At 35.7% G+C, this 14,593-nt stretch overlaps 1 protein-coding gene across 1 annotated transcript in view; it reads right to left on the bottom strand.

Annotated features, from left to right (window-relative positions):
* The window catches only part of SPON1 (spondin 1, extracellular matrix protein), a gene marked incomplete at its 5' end in the record, with an annotated part of 194,340 nt that overhangs the window by 135,552 nt on the left and 44,195 nt on the right, over positions 1–14,593 (bottom strand). The window contains 2 exon segments of the mRNA XM_009996985.1: positions 2,636–2,758; positions 3,434–3,507. Coding sequence (XP_009995287.1) covers positions 2,636–2,758; positions 3,434–3,507 — 197 coding nt within the window.

Raw genomic sequence — 14,593 nt, 5'->3', positions numbered from 1 at the left:
ACCTTTGTTTTCCACAGGTAAATGGTGACCAGCACTTCTTCCAGGAAACTTCTGAAATGCTGAAAAAGAACTGCTCTTATTGCCACTGACACAGGTGGGTTTCTGCTTCTGCATACTTAATTATACATGTAACTCATCTCCTTTCCCAACCCTCACCCCAACCATTAGTAAGGGTTCCCTTTAAATTAGGAAGGGAGTGAAGAAGTGAATTTTGGTTGCTTTCTCAAATTTCTCATAGCATAAGAGTTCTAGAGCTAGACAAAAGTATTCCTGTTTCTGTTTCTTGTCTGGTTAAACAGGAAAAAAAAAAAAAAAAAAAGTAAGGAAAAAAAAAGTAAAAGTTTGAAGAGAAAATGTTAGAGAAGTCTGATGGAATTGAAAAGAGAATTGAGCAGAAATAACGAGTCACTGAAGTCTCACAGTACTGGAAATAAAAATGAATTCACTTGAGTGTCAAATAATAAAGCAAAGATATGGGCTTAAAGGAAAAGGATGAGAAAATGAACTGCTCAAATAAGCAGACAGTCTGGTAACAGTGCAATGGCTATAGGAGATGAGGGAGACAGAATGATGGAGTGAGACAACACAACATTTTTCTTTCCAATGCAAAAAGTAAAGAGTAGCAGTAAAAACAGCTGAAAATGAGAATAAAGGAAAAATGAATAATGAAGTAAACAAAAGGAATGCAAATTTAAGATGTGAAAGGTGGGACAATGAAATTGAAAAAGACAGTGTAGAGAATTGAATAGATAAAGTCAGATGCAGGAACCTAATCATAAGAGAACAAAAAATAGATTAGAAATAAAAAATGAACCGGAATGGTAGGGGGAAAAAAACAAACTAGAAAAGTGCAGCAAGCAGAATAGCTAGATGAGAGAGATGGCCTAGCAACACAGCAAACACAATCTCCATCGTTTCCCTAGTGCTAAATTTGGACTATAATGCACCCACTGAGCTTGGAATTATAGTGAGCTTGATGTTCTCACAGTCCATTAAAGCTAATAAGCAATTGACCCCCAGACGGAGGAAAAAGCCCACAACTAAACCTCCTCCCTACCCAGGCAATAGCTGAAGCGACTACAGTGTCAGAAGACAGTTTCTTGATCTAAATCTAGTAATTGTTCCTTAAATATACACTGGCATCTTGTCAAACCAGGGAGATACTGTCATTCAGCACCAGGGACAGGACCACCAGCTTTGCCCATTCTTTCTTCCTAGCACACAGGTCTATCTGACCAGTCATAGACAGCAGGTTTCCCTGAAACACAGTAAGTGACACTTAATTAAACTTACTGAAAGAGAAGGTTCCACCTAGTCCCTACAAAAGCAAAATATGCCACTAGAGAGAAGAAACAAAATGTCTTTAATTATTAAGTAAAATGGGTAATTAATTGTTCTACTTGCTCCAAAGTTCCTGACACTTGCTATCCTAAATGGATTAAGAACATCTGATGGAAGCAGGGACTAGCCTCTTCCACCAAAAACCACCAGACATCTCTCCCTGTAGACACTGGCACTTATGCAAAAGCAGCCAGGCCCCCCTGCTTGCCTGAATGAGCTGTTCAAACTATACCACATCTACCTTAAACCTCTTATAAAGCCTGTGTACCATTTGCAAATGTTTCACTCCTCACCTTCAACCACCCATTTTTCATGAGAAGAGAGGCAATGCAATATAGCTTCTTAAGTATTTTCCTATAAACATTAAAGAAACTCTTCTTCATTAAATAATCTCAGCAGTGCAAAGCCAGAGCTATTTTTCATGACCAGTTCAATGTCACTATCCAATTCTTAAGACAGCAAACAGAATGTCCAATGGTGTTATCTCACTTCCTTTTTGAATGAGTAGTTTCTCAATTTACACATTCATATATTTAGTTTTGCATAAAGATCAAGTTGTCATCACAACACAAAGATTTACCTTCTGAACCCTCCGACATATTTCATAGATGTGCCACATCAAATCATGATGGAGAGCGTATGTATGAGTGTTACCAAGAGAGAATAAATGCTTTTACGCAACAGATTGTATATAAATACAAATCCTTCTCACTGGTAAAATGTGATAGGAAATTTAATCGTTCCCCTTGAGCCAGATTTAATAACAAATCATATACTCAGCTTCCACTAGTGCTGGTATCAGGAGTTGTGGTAGCTTGTAAAAATTACCTGAAAAGATGCTCAGGTTTTTTAAGCCTTAGTTTGCAAATCAGTTTAAATTTTTTTTCAGTCTGTCTGAGATCCATGAAAGCAAAATTGTTTTAAGAAATAGTTTTTGAGCCCTTTCTACAGCTGTAGGGGGGGAAAAAAAAAAAAAAAAAAAAAAAAAGGAAAAAAGGAAAAAAAAAAAGAAAAACTAATCTTTCTCACTGTAATGAAAATGTGAAAAATCTTGAAAATGTGATCGAATACACACTCGAGTTCAAAATGTCAGGCAAATCAATAGAATATCTTTGTAATGTATAGCATTCACAGAAAGATCCATGGATTTTCCATACTGAATGTTAGCAACATTCCACATATGTCATCAGTTACACTGCTGAGTAGTAAATAAGCAATGTTGTGTCATACAATAAGCTCCAACCCTCTTTACAGTCCCTGTATGGTACAATAATGGAAAAAGAATGAGACTCACGTGGAAAATCTTTGGGATGAGTTTTTTCTGACCAGTTTCCATAAAAAGTTAGCCTGTATTTGGCAGTTCCACAGGCACAACAGTCTAAAATTGGTTTGTCAGTCACACCTTCTGAGGCTGAGTCTGAAAAAGCAGCAAAAGACCCATTGAAAATGGTTACAACTCAAAATCAACAGATGACAGCAAAATTGCCACAATAAATACTTCAGTAAATAAATCTGAATGAAATACTTTTTTTTGGTTAATTTATAAGTTGGGCTACACGAAACTAAACTAGAACCCTGAAATACCTGGATCATATTTTTAGTGGATGTAATTATTTACATCTACATTTTTAAATAAGAAGGTGCTGTTATTTCAGTCATCTTCTTAATTCAGAATGGTTATTTTTCTGGTTCTTATCTGCTACAGATGAAACTTCAGTTGATCTCAAAACACAATAGGCTTGAAATTTCTGGACAGCCAAAGCATATAAATTCTCCTGTGGGATGCAATAACCAGCTGCAATCCTTAAAGTTAGGAAAGGATGAAATAGCCCAGGATTCAATAAAGTGCCCTGAAGACAAACAGGTTGCATATGAGGACCAGGTTAAAAGTTGCAAGTATCTCACTTAGGGCAAGTCAAGGAAGATTGTATGAGGAACAGAGTATGTGATAAGGAAGAACACGACGGAACGGAAGATCCCCAAACTGAAGTCAAATAAAACAGTTCAAGGCCTCAAAACTTTAGTTTGATATATTAAGAGAAATATGTAGAAAATTATGAGAAGGTCCAAAAGAGGTTTTACTTTACCTTACCTTGTTCACAAATTTTTTTGGTGAGTGAACCCTCATCTTGAAAATAAATGATGCGCTTCTGCACAATGCTGGCTCTATAAAGGGAAAGTAAAAGGTCTGAAACATTTTTATTCCTTAAAGGAAGATAGAATGCATTATAAAGTAGCTAGGATAGAACCTGACTGCTAAGACCTAGGCATATTTCCCTTTTTCTGACAATACATGTATGTGATACAGGACCATATATAAGGTATTTTTTTTCAAGTTGCATTTGAATTTCATCACATCTTACAGAAACATGGAATGTTACTACCTTTAGAGAAGTGACAATAGTCATCTGTGCTACTGAAATGCATTATGGTCGACTGAATATTCAATCTTTCAATCAAATCTTATATTAAAATACTGAAATTATATTAAATTTCAGGAAAATAATATAGTTAAAGCAAGCAGCTCTTTGTAGGAAATTACCTGGCATTCTAAGGAGATTAGTACTTCTGATATATGACAGCAATTCAGTGCAAATATGTAAAACAGCAGTTAGAATAAGAGCTTTTAAAAAGTCTTCAAAAGCAATTCAAAGGTTCCAAAAGACAAGTCACTTTAAAATTAATTAAATCGAGAATATTTTATTAAGTCTTATAGTTAAAATAAAATGTAAGTTTATAAGCCTCAGCTGGCGAGGGAGAAGGGAGTGAGGGGGCAAGGAGATTGAATCTGAAAACAATACAGAGAAAGCAGAGCTACTGTGTAGTTTTATTTTTTACAGCTGCAATTGTACAGATGAAATCTAGTTAATTTTTAGCCTCCCATCTGAGACACCATAAATTGGATTTTGTATCAAAGATCTTCAAGTCAGCAAAGCATCAAGCCCAAGTTAATCTTGCAGACTGGTATTATAACCACCATATGTTAAATGTCAAAAACATTAATCAACTGGAAAACCGCTAAGGTGATCCCTCCCAGTCATTAATAAATTAAAAATTGACCATTTTTTTAGCTGTGAAAATTTAATGTAAACATGTAAACTTTATCTTCTTTATTTAAAAAAACAGAATCTGCTTAAATTCAAAGACATTATTTGGAGGGAGTTTTCTGAGGAGAACATGCTTCAGGAGCTGGCACTCTACTTACTAGCAAGAGACCACATTCTTCTAGCAACATTCTGTACCATCACTTGTATCTGAAACTCTAAAAAGAAAGGTGAAATTCTTGTCTTACCTCAACTTTACAATAAAATAATTATCTTGATCTCCCTAGAGTTATTCTTCAAACACACCAGTTGAAGTGAGAAGAAAAATAGGACTGTATATGCTTAGCAGTGTTGTTGCAGTCATGTAAACCTTTCTTGACAATGTCCCACCCATAAAATTATTAAAAGTAAGGTGCACTTTTACTATACTTTCTTTGCCAGGATTCAACACCAGAGCAGGATAGGAAAGAATCCTTCATTTCACATTATTAAGTACCCAGCAGAATAACGGGGTTTTGCAAATCTCTCAAAGCTGGATGAAACAGGAAAGGGGACAGAAACTACAGCTTGCTCTCATCCTTAATAGGGCTGGCATCTTCTAAAGGAGGAGATGGTAAAGGATAATATAGGCAATGAAGGCTGTGAAAAAACAATGAGAAACAGGAAAGAGGAAGACTGACTTTCGTAAAAAAGCAAGAGCATGATCTGCCAGTACTTGGTGAAGGGGAACTCCTAGGCCTTATCTTTATAAAGTGTTCACATTAGGGATACATTTTGCCTGTAGCAAATAACAGAAAAGGAATGAAACTTAGACTTAGTTAAATGTCTTTTATTAAAGTGACAGCTGTCATGGGGCAATTTAAATGGTGCCAGAAGAGCTTTCTGAGGCATCTTTTTCAGTGTTTCTAACAAGAAACAAGGGGAGGGGGAAATAAAACAAACAAACCCACTCAAAAAACTACTAGAAAAAACACAAGCCAATGGCCAGCCAATGGCAGTGGCATGCTACCTTATTCCAGTCTTTGCACTGAAATCCAAAGACAACCTCAAAGACTTTGAGGATGCTGTACTGCAAATGAGAACCAATACTTTCATACAGACTCAACAAAAGATGTACAATTTTTTATATACCGTCAAACACGGGTTTTCAAACACTGTATCATAAAACTGGAAAACTATCATGGATGATGATTAATAAAATGCCAAGTAACAGAAACCTGAGATGAAATGGATTTGCATCATCACAACTCATATTGTCAAGATGCTTTAATTTTTTCTACACTGGCCAGTTACAAGCAGCTGTCTTCCAGGAGTGATACTAGGGCCAATACTCTCTTCAGAAAAAGCGTTGAGTGTCCTGGTGGACAAGCTGCCATGCACCAACAACACAGCATTGCCACCAAGGCAGCCACCAGTCTTCTGGTAGGTTTCAGCAACCTGGTCAAGGAACATGATTTTTTCCCCTCCATTTGGTACTTTTGAGACCACATCTGGAGTATTACAGCCAAGTCTGGACTGCCAGTTAAAGAAAGACATTGCATTACTAAATAGAGCCCAGCGAAAGGCCATCAAGATCATTAGAGGAACTGAGCCCATGTTGTCCAGGAAGAGGCTGAGAGAACTGAGTTTGGTCAGACTAAAGCAGAAAATGCAATGGAAGGATCTTACTGTTTGATGTCCTCAGCTACCTGCCAGAAAGATAGAAAAGAGTTAGAGACAGATGCTTCTCAGAAGCGCATGGTGGTAGGATGCAAGGACAAGTGGGGACACATGAAATGCCCTGAAGATACAAGGAAAATCTTTCTCACCACCAGGATGGTCAATGCGATCAAACACTGGAACAGGCTGCATAGACAGTTTGTGCCATCTCCACCCCCGGAGATACAAAAGATTGATCAGTCCATGCCTCAGGAACCTAATCAGCCTACCTCATGTAACATCACCTACTTCAGTTAGACGAATGGACTGACTTCTAGAGGTCCTTTCCAACCTGTATTATCCTATTATCCTGTGCTGTAAATATAATTTTAAAGAACAAGTTTTCCAAAGCTTAAAAAAAAAAAAGAATAAAAGAATCCAAGCAAACAATGAGCTCCCTAATCTGCATACAAAAGAGATATTACAAGTATTTAATTAGAGAAGTAGTTATTTTAGAAATTAAACGTTGAAAGACTGAAGCCTAAAGTGTACTTATATTATTCCTTTTGCCGCATTTAGCTTGACACTGTGAGATGTCAAGGGAACAGTTCCTTTTCTAACAACAAAAGCTTCACAGCTTTCTGAGCCATTGTCTCTTCAGCTGTGTTTCAAATTATACATGCAGCAAATATTCTAAATGGGAGGTTTGTTACTGATTGCAAGTATAACAGGATTGGTATATTAGATAGCTGCATAAATACTGAAAAGGCACACAACTTTACAAAGACTCAGACAGAAACAATATCAAATTAATTTTAAAATACTGTTTTAATAATCAGCATCTAGAGTAAAAGCAGATCAGAGCATCTGATCAGTGTATTTGCCTGGTTTTTACCACTGCCTTTTGTTGCCTTAGTTTTTTTTTTTTAAACATTTTTTTTTAAAAGCTTTGATTTGGACTGAAGATTCTTTCATTTGGTCTTGAGGCTTATAAAAACAGCTTAAAAATGGAATGGCTAACTTTTACAGATAAGTAAGAAAACACACAAGGTACACATCTTTCCACCACTCCCAACATCCAAGGCCATCTGAACTTTACACAAAGGGGAAATCCAATTGCTTTCCCCTTCATCTTAACATATGTAAGTGGATCTTTAATTGATTTGTTTCTCTCTGTAACTGTCAGGATGCTATGGAATAAAAAAGAAAACGTATATAAATATCACTCAAAAAAAAAATCTGTTTTCTTTCCATTTTAGTGAGTGATTCTTCTGGGTTTTTGTTAAAGCTTTTTCATCACCAAACTAAGGAGTAAAACTGTATGTTACCTCTTTATTTTTAAAAATCCCCAAACTGCTTAAAGTGTTATTTATTATTTCTGTTTGGTGTTCTCAGCAAAATCCAGAAATACCTAGCTTCTATAATATTTGTATTGATGATAGTACTTCAGAGTGCTGTGGGTTGGATACAGGCAGGTCAGAGTCTCTGCCCTGTCTTAGCACGAGGGAAGCAAGACCTGCCCTGGAACAAGAAGTTCCCTTTCCAGCACAGTTCCACAACAATTGTACCGTCCTGCTCTGAAAAGCTGTACCAAAGTCACACAAATTGCATTTGGGATATTAACAAACAGGAGATGTTATAAACCATTAAAAAAAAAACAAAACCAAAAAAACAAAATCAAAGGAGTTTTGGGAATGCTCCAAGTCAAACCAGAAACAGAGTTGTTTGCAGTTTTTTTTCTTTCTTCTATAGAAACAGCTTTAGATCATCCTCACTCTTTCTGTCAAATCCTAGCACCAATAGAAATATTCTTATTTTAAATTGCCTCTGTGGGTGTAATGATGTGACAAAAGTAGTACGGAAGAGGATATATTAGAACTGTTCCTATGACATTTTTTAAGCTTACATCAAAACCATTAAGTACAATATTAGAGTTACATTTTAATAAAACAGGTTTTTTCCAGAGCTGCTGAGGATACCCTAAGTTTCAACTGGATATTGAGAAGTAATAATAAACTGGACTGCAGATAAGAAACTTTTTCTGCTCTTTATTACTTATGAGTTAACCTTATCTTGCCCTCTCAGCCATCAGAATTATTTTCTTTAATTATTTCATGCCTTACTGATTTAATTACACTATTATAAGTTGTTTTTCACCCCAGAAAGCTATTTAATACAATCATACTTAACAGGATGTTAAGTTTGCTTGGCTTTTTAGTTGTGTTATCTTTTGCAAAGAAAGGATTTGTACATGTACAATTTGCTTTAGCGCTAGAAAGTGTGGTGAAAGTCACGTATTCACAGCTACTGTACTTTTGTTGGTGCTGAAGGGTTTTGTAATTCTAATACATTATTCAGGATGCTCTCATTTTATTTCCTTCTGTCCTAGAAAAACAACCGCAACCCTACTTTTCTGTCAAGCACTTACAAGGTCAGGAAATGTGAAAACTCCCAGAAGTTTACCAACAACACTTACTTCTCTTTCTAATATTTAGGAGACCTTTGTTAAAAAGAAATTAAAATTCCATGAAAGCACATCTGGTCCTTTAATCATTAGATGCTCAGCAATTTTTACATTAGTAGGATATTCAACAACTACATGCTTCAAAATTATTTTCAGCTAAGAAACTGTGCTCAGTCTCACCAAACAACAGGCTCCATCTACATCAGAATCTAATTTTATCAAGGGTGACTACTATAAAAAACTTGTATGAAAGTATTTCTTTCTCAATGCCTAACTTAAGAGCTAACATGGTACATTTTTTGCAAACCCGCCAGACTTGATATTTGATGTTAGATAACATGCAGTAATAATAATGTGAAGTTTATGAATGTTGCCATAAATCAGCTCTTCTCAGGAGGAGTGCCATTTTCTCCCATACATTAATCTGATGAAAAACAGTAAAAACTGCTCACATCTAAAAAATTCAGTGCCTATGTATAAGCTAGAATTTTCTCCTGCAGTTTTATTTTTCAACATTTCATCCATACTGTCAGAAAGTATAATGGAGAAAAATCCCACAGCAAGAGCAAAGTATCCTAAACTTGTCTTACCAATTTGCTCTTGCTTCAAAATCCTTTTCATTGTTCTTCATATCATACTCAGGTCTACCTTCACACAAGGAGATCACTGACTTCAGGACTGATTTGGTCATCATATAAAATACAACAAAAAAGTCCTCAGGAAAAACACAATTACATGTGCTGCTATCTTGTATTTGTCCACAGAATATCTCTCTTGTCTTTGCTCAAATGGTCACAAGACATAAATATTATAGCTAAAGCCTTCAGGATAAAAACTCATACTGACAAAATAACAAATACAAAAACCAACCCAACACAGCCAAGAAATGGACCAAAGGGAAAAAATATGAAAGAATGAGTTAGTCTAAGACTCTCAGAAAACTTCACAGTGCTTAAAGCCCATTGCTATTCACTGGCTGCACCTTCATCAGGTATTTTGTTAGCCACAATTTATGTAGCAAGTACCACCTCCTTGAATTTCAAAACTAAGCACTGTATATTATACCATGTGACAGGAAAATCAGAAAATACTCTTAGGGGTTAAGAAAAAAGAGATATTGAAAAGTACAGAAACAAGTATTAGGAAACTGATATTGTCTAAGATACACATAGGAATGGCATAAACAATGTCTAGTTATATCTCTTTGCTGCAATAGTGGGTTGTCAGACTGTGGATGTGATTACATATTTATATTATTTTATACATTAGCTCCCCAAAACACAGTATTTTAATGAAACTTCTTGGAAGTGGCTGATTCCTTCTCAAGGTGGTTTGAAGCCTTTTCTATAAAACAACACACAGCAGCAGAGAGAGGGGAAAAAATCAACACTATCAAGAAGCCTTTTGCCTCTGTGGGGCTCCAGAAGTCTTGTTGACTTGTTGAAAGGTCATCATTTCATGGAGGAAGTGATTACAACTATGCCTAAAGGATCAGGGATTAAGCAAAAGCTACAAAGTCTGTATCTCGCTTAATCATCACAACAAAGAGAGCACATGAATAGAATTATTAAAGGAGCATTGTGAACAGTAGTAAGTAGTAATGGAAGGTATTAAGATGAGAAATTACCTTTCACATGTTAGCAGCTTTGAGAAGCAGGCATAGACTAGGAACTGGAATCCAGCCCTATCAAGTTTTATTTGGAACAATACTACAGTTAACTAGATTCTTAACATAATTAGAAACTGAGAGGGATCTGTTTTAACAGGGATCACTGACATACACAAAGTGTGATTAGAGACACAGGGGGAAATAAAGCAAGGGATCAGGTGCTATAGAGACAAGCAGGGGTGCTCCAGATACAGGTATGGGAAATAGCTGCATCGATTATGTTTATGAGACTGACATGCAAGCAAAGCAATTTAAACTTTCCAAGTGTTGGTTTAGATTTCAAAACTCAAGCAACAAGGAACAGAAACTCCTGACCTTCAACACAAAAAACAGAAGGTGTGCCTATCTGACTTTTTTTTTTTTTTATAGCAGGTAGTCATTGGCTCCCACCAAACATTTACACAGAAAGAGAGACAGAAAAAATACATGCTTTTAAAATAAAAACATACCATTATCAGATACACAGATGTTGAGGGTGTTCTGAAAACTCGGATGGGCCCTGCAATCTTAAACTGCTGTTGATTTTGAAACAACACCCTATTGAATACTGACCAATGTTCTACGGAAATCAATTACCAACTTCAGTTTCAGTTAATCAGAAGAGAATCACAGCCTGAATTTCTTATGATGCATGAGTAGCCACTGAAAAACTTGAACATTATAAAGACATCACTTAAAACTTTCTTCCTCCTGAGCCAATTTGCTCACCCATAAAGGCAACGCAAAAACCCGTATTTGGCTACGTGTGAAATTTGCCTCCTCTTCATGAGTTTAGCTTTATTTGCTTGCCTAAACATACTTACTACTTTTTGAGTAGAACTGTGTGTGGCAGAAATATAGATTACAACTATAAAACTGGCACAGATAGAGAACTAGTTATGTTTCTTCACTATATTGAGGACAAGGCTTTTTCTACAATTTACTCAGAGAAAATAAATAAATGCCTGTTCATTAGTATCATTTACCTTAAATAACTCTGATGAACAAGAGAATTTCTCTATGAACCATCATGAAATGCTGACACCTCAATACATGGAATAATCTTTGCACTGTGTGACATTTTTCTATTTTGTATACGAGTTCCTTGTCTCATCATGTATTTACTTCTGTGAACAACTGCAAGGCAATTGCAGCATGAGGGAGCACAACTTTTTCCTATGTACAGAACAAGTGTATATTCCATTTTCAGAGAAATCTCTGAGAAAAAAACATTATGATAGGTAATCTGTAGAATTTAAATGAGCTGTTGGTACTTACTAAGGGTATCACCAAGTAACACACTATGCAGTAAGCAAGTGTCAAGCTCATCCTCCCAACAAACAGAGTTGATTCCTTCTCTAGACACAGGCTCCTGTGTCTGCAAGTCTATCCTCTCAGCAGCAAATGAAAACTCAGAAACCATTAAAGAAATAGCGTGTGCTTTCTGGTGCATTGCAAGGCTTTAAACTACATTTTGCTGAAACTGACTGAGCAACAAATCCATTTCTTCAGCAAAGCAGTGCAAAAAGCATTCAGACCATTGCTGGTCAAATAGCAAAGATACTTAATGTGTATCTAATGAAGCAGAAAAGATAGAAAAAGTGGGGACCTAATTACTGAAAGGAAAAGAAAAGAATGGTTCATCCAATTATTGGCTGAATTTAATATTTCTATCCTTTCACAAATACCCTCAAAAATTGTCAAACCAGGTAAACAAAAAGATAAGAAGAATCAATTAAATAGTCACTTTACACAAAAACTGACTCCGTTTCTAGGCGGGTTTTTTTCTGTTCATAATTTCTACAGAATTGCAATAACACATGCAGCTGCTCCCCTAGGGAAACAAATCACATTTGATTTTGTGGTGCTTCATATGAAAAAAAGAATCAAGATAAATACCATGTTTAGGGGCTGAGATCCTTATTTATATAATATGTCACTCTTACAGAGTCTCCAGTTAATATATTTAAATGCACATGCAAATTTAAATACTATTCAATATAAGTAAGGATGGCAGAATCTGACATTTAATTCAGCCATTTGCCTTTTATACTGAAATATAGCTCTGTTTGAAATTTTAACTGTAAAGCTTGCTATGCAGAGCTGTTGTAAATTTTTGTGGGCAAGCAGACAGTTCAGCAGATGCTGAACTCAGCATGCTAGAAAAGTTTCACTAACAAAGAAAACTTCATACAAAATAACAAACTCAGTATAGCTTCTTAAATTTAACTGCAGACTTACTTACATAACCTCATAGAAACACATAGTCTTGAAATACCTGAACAAATTTTATTATGAAAGAGCAAATGACCAGGAAGATGTTCCATCTTGAAGACTAATTTAAATTAGACTTTGTAGCACCTAAGAATTGCCAAAGTGTTACAGGGTTGAGAGCATACATTGCTAATTTCAAGTCTCTTGTCTGGGTCTGTAGAGATTTTGAATAATGGAGCATCTTGCCAAGATATTTTAACAGCACATTTTATTAAAGCCTCTTACTCACTGGGCACACACTGGCTAAAATAATTGGTTACTAAAATTAAAAAATGGACCACATTAAGTTACTTAGCTTTTTCATTATCTCACTTTATCATTACTGGACCAAATTTGCCCTTCATTTTTGTTGATGTGAAATGAGAATACTATTTACTACAGTAAAAACAGCATGTTTGTACAACAGTGGGCCCACCGGTGCTCTGGTTTTAATAGAGAGACAAAAATCTCTCTTTCCATAAACTGTAGAAATAGCATGACATTTTGATTTATAAATAAAATATCTATTGTTAAAATGTAGCATACTACATTAAAATAAAACCATTGGTTCCTGATATAGGGCATACCACTTCCTTAGCATGAGTTACTAAACATTAACAAAGCTTAATTTCAGCTGATGCGATTATAAAAAACCTGATTTAAAACATTCTGTAATAAAAATGAAAATACTGATGTCATCAGTAGTGACTCTGCTTAATGTTTTCAAAAGAAATCAAATTACTACTATCATGATTATTTCTACTCCTTTTCTCTTTTTGTTTCCCCTCAAAAATCAACAATGGCTTTGAAGTCAAATTAAACATCTGTTTGTAAAACAAACTGGAGTGCTACTGACAGCTGCTGCCGAATGGCAAATGTTCTGCAGCTGTCAGGATCCTAAATTAACACTGATTTTCATTTACAAACTGCAAACAACAAGAAAATTGTGGTGTCTTTCTTTTTTCATCCCACTACTTGATGTTTATGAAAATACAGACTCTACCAAAGAGTTAGCCAGAAAGAAGTCAGAGTTTACAGTTTTATTTCCCCATTTACTGGGAGCACAATTCAGACAAAATCAGATTTCAGTGCAAGACAACTAAGAGGACTTCCCTCCTTACACATCTTACATCCTTTTTCATTTCCCCTGCAGGACATATAAAGAGTTGTAATAACTATTTGAGGATTTACCTTTCTCCAGCATTATTTTTTTTTCAATTAAAAATCATATTGAATAAAAACATTTTCGTGATTTTTTCATACTTCTTTTTTGATTATTAAATCCTCAGATACATCCATCCAGTATTTTTTTTTTCAAAATTGTATTTTAAATGCTTACATATTAATTACATCAGAACTAGATGGCAGGATTTTTTTAGACAGCAACATTTGTATGTTCAAAAAAACGAATCTGTTTTCTTCATATGTTTAGAACTCAGCTGGAATTCACAGAAGAGTTTCAAGTCCAGTGTGGTTATGCATGCCTCAATATTTACATTAATAATTTGAATGATGGACTAGAGAACAAGTTACTGACTGCAGCCAGTATCAAACTGCAGTTGCTTAAGTAGCAAAATAGTTCTTAAATCTGAGGAACTGAGAAATCAGTAATTAAATTATGTTTAACACAAAGTTTTAGTTTTAGATAAGGTTAGTTACTGGCACAAAGACTGAAAGGAAAAAGCTGAAAAGAGTATTTGATGGCAGGATGAAGGAAGTCTAGTGGACCAGGAGATGAACTCAAGTAAATGTCATTCTCTTAAGAAAACCAGCAAACACTCCCCCCCCTCTACTCTGCTCTGGCAAGACCACACCTAGAATGCTGTATCCAGTTCTGGGCTCCCCATTTCAAGAGAGACAGGGATCTACTGGAGAAAGTCTAACAAAGTACTACAGGGACAATTAAGAGACTTGAACATCTCTCCTATGAAGAAAGGCTGAGAGAACTGGGGCCATTTAGTCTAGAGAAGAGAAGGCTGGGGATCTTATTAATGTCGATAAATTAACATTAATGAGGGGTGGGTGTCAAGGGGAAGGGGCCAGTCTCTTTGCACTGGTGCCCAGTAATAGGACAAGGAACAATGGGTGTAAGCTAGAACACAGAAAGTTCCATTTCAATATGAGGAGAAACTTCTTTAAGGTGAGTGTGACAGAGCACTGGAACAGGCTGCCTGGAGAGGCTGTGGAATTTCCTTCTCTGAATAC

Source organism: Chaetura pelagica, unplaced genomic scaffold (assembly GCF_000747805.2).
Source record: "Chaetura pelagica isolate M959 unplaced genomic scaffold, ChaPel_1.0 scaffold634, whole genome shotgun sequence".
Classification (NCBI taxonomy): Eukaryota; Metazoa; Chordata; class Aves; order Apodiformes; family Apodidae; genus Chaetura; species Chaetura pelagica.
The sequence above is the reverse complement of the archived record's forward strand: the minus strand, read 5'-3'. Positions and strand labels throughout refer to the sequence as shown.